General features: G+C 38.0%; 1 protein-coding gene across 2 annotated transcripts in view; it reads left to right on the forward strand.

The window, feature by feature from the left end:
• The window catches only part of LOC110030049 (ribose-phosphate pyrophosphokinase 1), a 44,031-nt gene extending 36,441 nt beyond the window's left edge, over positions 1 to 7,590 (forward strand). The window contains exons 6-9 of one of the 2 annotated variants that reach the window (XM_020732595.1): positions 3,178 to 3,247; positions 3,556 to 3,637; positions 6,654 to 6,879; positions 7,286 to 7,590. In XM_020732595.1, the coding sequence (XP_020588254.1) occupies positions 3,178 to 3,247; positions 3,556 to 3,637; positions 6,654 to 6,834 (333 nt within the window). In that variant the 3' untranslated portion in view covers positions 6,835 to 6,879; positions 7,286 to 7,590. The remainder of the gene's footprint in view (positions 1 to 3,177; positions 3,248 to 3,555; positions 3,638 to 6,653; positions 6,880 to 7,285) is intronic. The other variant, XM_020732594.1, reaches the window with a different exon arrangement.
• Positions 7,591 to 9,979: the final 2,389 nt, after the last annotated feature.

Below are 9,979 nucleotides of genomic sequence, written 5' to 3' on the forward strand. Positions count from 1 at the left end.
CCTCAGGATCTGTGGCTTCCCCTAGTTTCTCTTCATTTGGATTCCTTAACAATGTTCCAGATTTGAGTCTTTCCCCTTTCACACCTCTTCGTCTGATTTCGTTGTAAAGTCCTATCCTTTTGACCTCTTTGAAGACATTATTCCCTGATTTTTATCGAGAGTTTTCTTAGGTGACTTCGGTCATTTAAGATGTAATTAACTATAGGGGCTTGCCCTTATAAGGAGCTTTTCCGAACCCAGCTTAAAATAAACCCTATTTAATTATTTGTATTAAATAGGGGAACTTGTCGGCAAATAAAACGGTTTCGCAGACCCAAACGGATGTCATATCTTTCTTAGTTTATTTGATCGAGCCTCACCCTCAAGTCTTGTGTTTATCCCTCGGGGTAGATACAGGGTTTGAGGTTGAGTGCTCTTTCATTTAAACTATGGAAAATATGAGGTCAGTTTGATTTCATATTTTTCTAAAATTATATATATATATATGTAAAAAAAAAAGTCCTTCCGAAGCGGGCGACGGGATTTCGATTCCGGCGGCCGACAGCTTGTTACGGGCGACCCCCAAACGCAACTTCCCCCTTTTAAACGCCGACAGCTCCTTGGGGATTTCTTCTTAGTCTGAGGGCTCGAAATCGATTGCTATTGGTGAACCCTGAAATTCTAGAACAATCGGCTCTCCTCCTGAACTGTTGTAACTCGTGTAGTCGACGTCCTCTTCTTCATCGTTGCCGAACTCGCTGAGATTTTGTACGATTTGAGAATTGTTATTAGAATCGAAATCAAAACCTGAGCTATGTTTACTGTTATCAATTGTATTACTACTAGAAACAATCAAAATGTAGCCGAAACCGAAATTAATTGCATTATATGACCCCGAAGGGAAAAAGAAGTAATCATATAGAGTCAACGGTTCGAGGGATTTCTCCCCCAAATCCAAAACAACCAATCTAGGAAATACAACCCCTGGTTTGTCCCTAGGCTTTTCAATCCACTTGTCTTTTGTCGCTTTCTCCATCTCTTTTCGAGGTAGCTCCTCAACTCCAACTAATAGCGGGGATTTAGCGGGACTTGGATTCTGAGTTGCCGCTTGTATTGGAGCATTTTGAATCTGTTTTAATATTTTCTTTGAAAGCTTTGTCCACGTCACACTCCATCCGTCGTCGGTTGTGCATGGATCAATCAGAACGGTAGAATCAACCGAAATCATATTGATAGAACCCTTTTCAGGCTTTTTAATATACTTTTTTGGGATTGTTATGTTCCCCTCTTTGAGATTGAACTCCAGCTAGTTCTTGAAAGTAAAACAGCCCTCTATGGTATGTCCAACCATCCTGTGATACGGACAATACAATGGATGATCTTTCTTATCCACGTCCTCAGGTCTCTTTGGCGCAGGCAATTGAAATTCCGGTCTCTTGACCAAATTACCGAACATCTTTTTCACTGCTTCATCTTTAAAAGGATATACTCTGTTCAAGCGTTCCGTTATGGTCGGAGGTCGTCTCCCATCTTTCTGACGGAATCCTTGCTGGAATGATTGTTGGTTGCTCTGTTGAGAAGTTTGTTAACCTTGCTGAGGTTGTTCAACTTGTATATGCATCGGCTGCTTACCTTTGTCTATTGCCGCAACAATGTCAGACTTCTTCTCAAAGATCTTTATTGGTTTCAGCTTTTCAGTTTTCTTGAGAAAACCAAGCTGCTTAGCCTCTTCTTGAAGACTTGCGGCCTTGCTCAATAGCTTTTCAAAGTTTTTAATGGTAAGGCCCTTAAGAAGAAACACCACCGTGCTGTGAATGCTTTTTAGTAGGATCTCCATTGCATGTTGCTCGTGGAGCTGTGGTTTGCACTTCATGCTTAAGTTCCTCCATCGTAGAATGTAGTCCACTAGAGTTTCATCTGGCTTTTGTTTCTCCTCCACGAGATTACCGTCGACAATGTGGTGCTGGGCTCCGGCGAATCGCTTAACGAAAAGGTATTCTAATTCCGCAAATGTCTTTACGAAACCATTTGGCAGTTCGACGTACCAATCGAAAGCGACTCCCGAAAGACTGCTAACGAATTGGTGGAACAACAAAGCGTCACTACCCCTCGCGTTGCAGCAACTTGCTCAGAAGTGTGCAACATGCTGTCGAGAGTTTCCTGTCTCGTCGAAAGTCTTGAACTGCGGTGGTACGGAACCCGTGGGGTGCTGTACGACATCGAACTCTTCAGTATAAGGCCTACCTTTCAGGATTGATGCTCCTCTTTTAGCCTGAGTCAGGGCTTCTTTCACCTGTTGTTCTATCATGTGCTTGATTTCTTTCTCTGATACTGGAATTTGAGCAGAATCTTTCTTTAGTTGCTCCTCTTTGTTAACAGAAGCGAATTCTTTCTTATTATCGACAACCTGGACAACCTCTGGTTGGTTCACTTTCGCAGGTGTCTCCTTTGTGGGCTGGGGTTGACTCTGAAGCGTCATGATTACAACCATCATTTCCTCCATCCTTCTTTCCAAACGCTCGACTTGTTCATCTTTCTGCCGAACCTCCCTTCGCAGCGCTTTCATCTCTCCTTCGGCTGGTTCGGAGACATCCCGCAAGGATGACGACGCCCTAGTTTCGACGACATTTATTTCAACAATATCTTCCTCCATCCAATCCGTTAGATTTTCTTCACACCTCAGCTCATCTCCTCTTTCTTTGGCCATTTGCTTGATGTCTGCTATTAACTTCTCTAAAGTAGTCTCAATTGTCAATTGTCAATTGATCTTCCTTTAGTTACTTTAAGGTCAATCGGCGGCTGTTTTAATTGACTAAACTAAGCGTTGAAGATTTTAGAACCAGTCTCATGACACTGCGAGGAGTCAAGAAGTAGCTCGAATTTCTAATCGGTGTGGGCCCCAGGCTAGTTCTCCAATAGTGTCGGTAGGAAACCCTAAAGGCAGGATTCTAGGCTCTAAGAAGAGTAAGAGACCTCACAAAAAATGAGGTCAACAATTGCAAGAGCTACAGTTTTTTGGCCAATTTTCTTATTTCTATTTGCTTGATTTAAAAAAAAATGTGACTGTCATTCTACTTAATTAATAAATTATCATAAGGATAAAAAAAAAAAGGACCAGCTCAATTCAACACGTAAAGAATGGCCTGCTTTCTCTTCTTTGTTACTTTCTAATGGCATACAAGTGTTAATGCTATACAGGTGATGAATTTAATTGGAGATGTAAGAGGCAAAGTTGCTGTTATGGTGGATGATATGATTGATACAGCGGGTATGCAGCTTACGTTATTTTACAAATACTTCTGCTGATTATTTTTTTTCCGTTTTCTGTTCCTTTTTTTTTTTCAAAAATGTTTTCTGACATCATTTTATGTTTTCACGGGCCTCATCCATTGAAATCATTTTACGGTCATCTATTCAAAATCATTTTTTAGTCTCCAGATACAGAAATGTGAAATTATTTTATTATTATTATTATTATTATTATTATTATTTTAAGACATTTAAGAGTTTCTCAATAATTGACTAGCTTTCGCTGTTTTCATTTGTTTATTTTGTAAGAGTTATTGATCGTTTCAGGCACAATTGCAAAAGGTGCAGCTTTATTGCATGAAGAGGGTGCAAGCGAGGTCTACGCTTGCAGTACACATGCTGTTTTTAGGTAACTCTTGTCCCTTTACTTCAAATGACACGTGCAGTGATGCTTCAGATAAAAAGAAGGCTAAATGATGTGTTGTTTCTTAGATTTGGAAATCACATTGTTTATGATGTGATGTTTCTTAGATTTGGAAATCACATTGTTTAACTATTTATTTGTTGCTTGTTTTGATTGGAAGAGAGCATAGGAATTTGATACGAATGGGTATAAACCAGAAGTTTTTTACAGAAATTAGGGCAAAAAGTAATAAATTTTATTCTGCCAAAAGCAAATCAAAGCAATATAATTCCTCATACAAAAAAGGATGAGCACTTACAATTTGAGAAATAGACGATCTCCCCCAAAACCTAAAATTCGAGAGGTAGGTGATCTCTACTAAACCGTAAACCCAGCCTTAAAACTCATGACAACATCTTCTATCATAACCCAAATTCTAAACATATTAGCTTTATTTATACTTACAATAATAAATAATAAGTTACTCATTTGTCTTTTAGGCATTGGTGTAACAATACTTCTCACCTAAAAAGACACATTGTCTTCAAGGCAGAAAAAAAGTGTTGTTGGATCAAGTTGCTTGGCTCCTACGTAACATTCTTATCTGGCAATTCTTTACCTTTAATCAAGAAGTCGTAGTGACCCCCATGAATTCGAAATGCAGTCTTATGCATATCCTTTTGCCTTATCCAAGTCAATCTTGAAAAGTTCCGCAACCCCAAATAACTCCTTTAATAGCTCATCCATCTCTGTAATCTCTGTCAACTTTGTTTCACGTGTCTCTTTCATGCGCACAACTCAATCCAGAATCCCAATTCTACGTCCTGAGTTGCTCTCACCTGGTCTTTAGCTTTGATCGAAGTCTTGCACAGACTAGGGTTACTGCGAAGTATGATTATCTTATCTCTCTCTTGAATACTCAGCAATATCAAAATCATTCTTACACTCTCCTCTATTCTTCTCCATCAATCTCATTTCCATCATTACTCCTAAATTGCCTTCATCTCGGATGGTTGCAATAACAAATGACATTGGCGTAGTTAGATGCAAGCCTCTGTCAGGATCCCACTCACTATGACTACTTTTTTCGTGCTGACATCTTTTGAATCGATCTTCTTCAGACTCAAATCACACATCTTCCCATTTCGCCTGTTGTCGCTCTTTCCAATCCTCTTTATGTTGTGTAATTCTCTCCGGATGTTGCCGCTCAAATCCACTCTCAATTCCTTCATTGAATCCCACCTCTTCCTTTCATTACAACCATCTAAATGTTTGTTATTCCTTCCAAGTCCTTCCGCTCAAGTCTATTCTTGATTTCTTCATTTGATCCCACGATTATAGATCCGCCTAAGCAAACAACACTATCCTGATTCCAAACAAATCCTTCAGAGTGTTGTCACTTGCGTCCCTTCCAAATGTCGTCGTTGGATTTCGTGGCAGTCAGCAACTGGTTTGCATGAAGTTTCACGATCTTCTTCATCATTGCTTCCAGGATCGCGAATCTCCCCTCGATAGATGAGAACCGTCCCTTCATGGCTGAGATGCACTTTTCCATTCCATATGTGATTTGGCCCAACTCTTTCTATACCTTTTTCTCCAATTCATCTATTTCTTTGTCCACCATTACTCTCTTTGTATGGTTTCAAGACTTCTTTAATCCTGTTTTTGTTTCAGATCATGATTGTGTCGCGAGGTTCCTCCTGTACGTCATGATTTGTCTATAAGCTTCCTTGAAAAAAATCATGTTGGTTTGTAACTGTATCTAAGAATCAGACTTTGGCTAGAATTTTGATGAATTTGTATGATACGATCCAGTATTCCCTGCTATCTCCAATAACAACTGTATCGCGAGCTTAGGTCACCAACGAAGGCTTTGTCCATCACGATCTAGTCTTTCGGCTTCCCAACTATGTCAAATCGCGATTGTGCCGTATGCTACGATCCCATGTGATTGTGTCAATCTCTTCACAGGTCTCATAGTATGCCATGATTCTGTCTGTTTCTTTCTATCTAGTCGGTCACGGAGGCGTGATTGTCTCGCAAGGTGTGGTCATGATGTACACTGTGATCCGTCATTGGCCTTGTACGCTGTAATCTTGACTTTGGTGTCTCCACTAGCTCAAATCACGACTCTGTCGCACGTCATGATTCTGACATTGGTCTTGTACGCTACGTTCCCGACGTTGGCCTTGTATGCTGAATTCCTGACGTTCGCAACTTAACTAGCTCGAATAGAGACGGTATCAAACGCTGCTATCTCGATGTTGGCGTCCCCACACTCGAATCGTGATTGAATGTGGCTGGGTCACAAAAGTTGTCGCCATTATCCCTTATATAATTTTTTCAAAGAAATCACTATTAGGGCTTTGCGATGAGAAAGGCAAGATACTCTGATACCAATTTGTTACGAATAGGTGTGAATCAAGCAACTTTTTCACATAAATTAGGGTAGGAAGTTATATATTTTATTCCACCGAAAGCAAATCAAAATAGTACAACTCCGAATACAAAAAAGAATAAACACATAATTCGAGAGGTAGGTGATATCTCCCAAACCCTAAAACCTATGATTCAAGACAACAATCTCCTATCATAACAATAACCCTAAATATATCAGTTTTATTTATACCGCACAATAGTAAATATTAAATTGCTAAATTTGCCCTTTAGGCACCGGAGTAACAAGATTCTCAAGTTAATAGCCAATGTGAGAGAGTTTTTTTTGATAACTTTTTCCTAAATTCTTTTTAACCCCCGAAATAAATTTTGGGAGCGAGATTCCCAAAATTGGGTTCAAAGAATTGGACATACGTGCTACAGGGAGAGAGGTGGTTCTAGGAAGAGTTTCTATAATAGCTTTCACTATTTTATACCCGGAATCTTTTACTTCTCTCATATCAACTTTTGTAGAAACAAACTTTTGTTTTTTGTCTGATTTATTCATTGAAATATCTTATTCTTCAATATGTTTTCCGGGTTTATGTTCTCGCCTCTTATTCTAATTTTTTATTTTGCATGACAGCCCTCCAGCAATTGAGAGGTTGTCAAGTGGCCTATTTCAGGAAGTGATAATCACAAACACAATTCCAGTTTTGGAGAAGAAAGGTTTTCCTCAGCTTACGGTGCTTTCAGTTGCAAACCTTCTTGGAGAAACCATATGGCGTGTTCATGATGATTGCTCTGTGAGTAGCATCTTTCAATGATGGGATTCAATAAATGAGCACCTTTTTGTTGTGCATTAACATGCGGTAAAAACCTAATTGGCTTAATAGTTGAAACTTCCCTCTCTATATGGGTTGTTTTCATCTTGTTAGATATTTCTCTCGCTTGTAATTTACTCAATATTTTCAAGTACATACCGCTCAATTCTTATGTATTTGCATATCTAACACCTTAACTTTAATTGATACATATATTCCACCTTACCTATGCATGAGAATGTGAATTGCCACTCTCAAAAAAATGTATTTTATCGCTTTTTAATAGTTAAAATAATGACATTTTTCATGTGATATCAAAGACTTGTAGTATAAATGTAAAACAGTAAAGTTTAGGTGTTTGATATGTAGATATATAAGAATTGGGTGTTATGCATGTAAATGCCCCAAATAAATTTGAACAAAACTGATTTGGCAATTTTTTCTCGTCTGCCAGGTTGCATATGAACCTTATTCCAGCTTAGACATTGATTGATCTTTTTCTTGGTGAAATATTGGCGGCATCCTTACTGGTATCCTCTTTATATTCATGAGTAGCTTGAGCAGGATTAATTACTCTTCTTTACTCTTCAACGCTATAATAGTTTTGCTGCAAGTTGTTGGGCTTCAAGCTTCAGTTTTTTGAAGAATTTATGAACAGTGCTCGTTATACATCTCTCTGCATCTAATTTCATGAACTAGAACTAATCATGGTATAGAAGGTCCCATGCATTTGATATTTGTAATGGGTGTTGAAATTCAGTTGTGCCGTTGATACTTGTTAATGTACTGGAATTTTACATGCATGAGAAAAATTGTTTTGAATTTTTAAGAATCTTATACCGTTACTGCAGTTTTTTCGTTTATAAGTTTATAATTGTATTTTGATTAGAATGTCTTCTTCATATTTTTAAAATAGGGGCATTTTCATACTTGCCACCAAATTCTTATGTATTTACGTATCTCACCTGAATTTTACTTTTTTACAGTTATACCACAAAAATCTTTCATGTCACATAAAAAACACCATTATTTCTTGCATGTAAAAACCGAAGTTTAATTGTTAGATATGTAAGGAATTGAATGGTACTTATGTAAATCTTTTTTTAAAAAAAGGCATTCCGTTTAGATTTGTGGCAACTCATGCATTGTCACTGAATTATTGCGCAGGTCTTTGCCTGCTGAAACAGTGGAGTTTAGATTTACAGCCGCTTGACTATTAGTTTTTATCCTACTTCAGTCTTAGTATTCAAGTAATGTCTTTATATATATATAAATAGTAAGATATATATATATATATATATATAAATAGATATATATTATAAAAAAGCATTATTCGGCTTCCTACATGTTAATCAGAAAAGGCGTGTACAAAAAGTTGGGTTGGGAGAGGATCCCCAAAACTAAAAGTCCAAAATAAATGCAATACTCACTCATAAGGGGGTTCCTCTTTCACATGCAACTCCACCCAAAGGCAAAAAAAGAGAAAAAGAAGTATACCAAACACAAAATGTATATCCCAACATATACAAGTATACCAAACAAAAACGTATACACCAAAAAAGATCCAAGGAGAGTAATATGAGAGATCATAGCAGTCCACAAAGCAGAGCATGAGAGAGCCATTTGCAAAAATGTATCAGTAGCCATAAATCCATACTGCATCCAAATGAGCTTGCAGAAAGCCAGAAACGAGAAGATGAATGTTAGGTAACAGATCCCGTTCAGAACATCACTGCAAGGAAAGACCTTAGAACACAAAAGCATAGTAATCTTCACAAAAACTTGCAGCCTTATCATGCGTGAAAGAGGCAAAACATGGAACCAAACAATCTGTGCAGCAGCAGTCCTCCAACAGGAAACAGAACCAAACAAGCTTAGTGTAGCATCCGAGTGAAGCACCAAAATTACCACTGTGGCAAACGAGTAAGAACAGTTCAACAAACATAGCATCCTCCAGCAGTAAAGAAAAAAGAAAACTGTCAAATTTATCCTGCAGAAGAGAAAGGGCAGGGAGCAGAAAAACCAACCAGCCAACAAACAACACAGTAAACTGTGCGAGATTGCTGCTACTGAAATGCATTGCAGCCATGTGCATAATGATAATATTAGTGATCAAAACAGCAGCATCCCAATAAAAAATGCAGTAGAGATAGGAAAAAAATGCATGAGAGGCATCATTTAAATCCCTAAGGCAGCCGCTCTAGCCAGGACCCCAATTCTAGGGCCACAAAATCACCAGAAAGATTTGGTGATACAAAATAAGCAGACTACAAAGATTCATCCAAATAATAATGCCAAAGGATAAACATAGATTCAAAGTGATCCACCAGCACCAATGTAAAAAAAAGCACATAAAGCTAGCTTCTAATAAAAGGGGTATCCAGTAAATCACTGAGAAGGAGAGTGTGAAAAGTAGGTGTATCACCAATAAATATATATTAACAAGTCTCTTTTTAGATAACCAATTTGCAGGAGCATTCCCTTCCCTATGAATGAAGCTATAATGTATGATTAGATGATTAGTTTCAATAATAGCTATTATACGTTTCAACACACGAATGATGTACCAAAGAGGCTTTGTCTTCCTAGTTAAAATATTAAACAACCATTTTTAATCTGACCCATCACCAAATTTTTGAACTGAAATGAAACAGAAACTTGCATAGCTAAGAGAACAACCCAGGCCTCAGCCTCAAGAGGGGATGAAGCAATAACCGGCAAGGCAAAGAAAACTAGGCACCTCCCAGCATTATCACGAAACAAGCCACAAACCCCAGCAACATTAGAAGACCAACTACCGTTAATATTAGCTTTTATCCAACCTTGAGAGGGTGGTTTCCAACTAATCAAAGTTGGTCTCCTACCTCTCCCAGGCTAATCAAAGTAGACTTCCAAATGCATTTAAAGCTCTCAAAGCTTTGTGATGGTTGGCCAATATAAGTGAGACAGTGGTAGTGTGGGTAAATAGACACACATACATACAGAAAAGATTTTTGGCAATGTAAAAAGCATATATACCTAGATTTGACAACAATAGTACTTTTTGGTGGTGTTATGGATTAAATTAGGGAAAAAAAACATTTAGTTCTTCTGCAACATGAATGTTTGAACATGATATCTGTGAATTTTTAATTTTATTTTCAACTAA

This window comes from Phalaenopsis equestris, unplaced genomic scaffold (genome assembly GCF_001263595.1).
Source record: "Phalaenopsis equestris unplaced genomic scaffold, ASM126359v1 Scaffold000640, whole genome shotgun sequence".
NCBI classification, from domain to species: domain Eukaryota; kingdom Viridiplantae; phylum Streptophyta; class Magnoliopsida; order Asparagales; family Orchidaceae; genus Phalaenopsis; species Phalaenopsis equestris.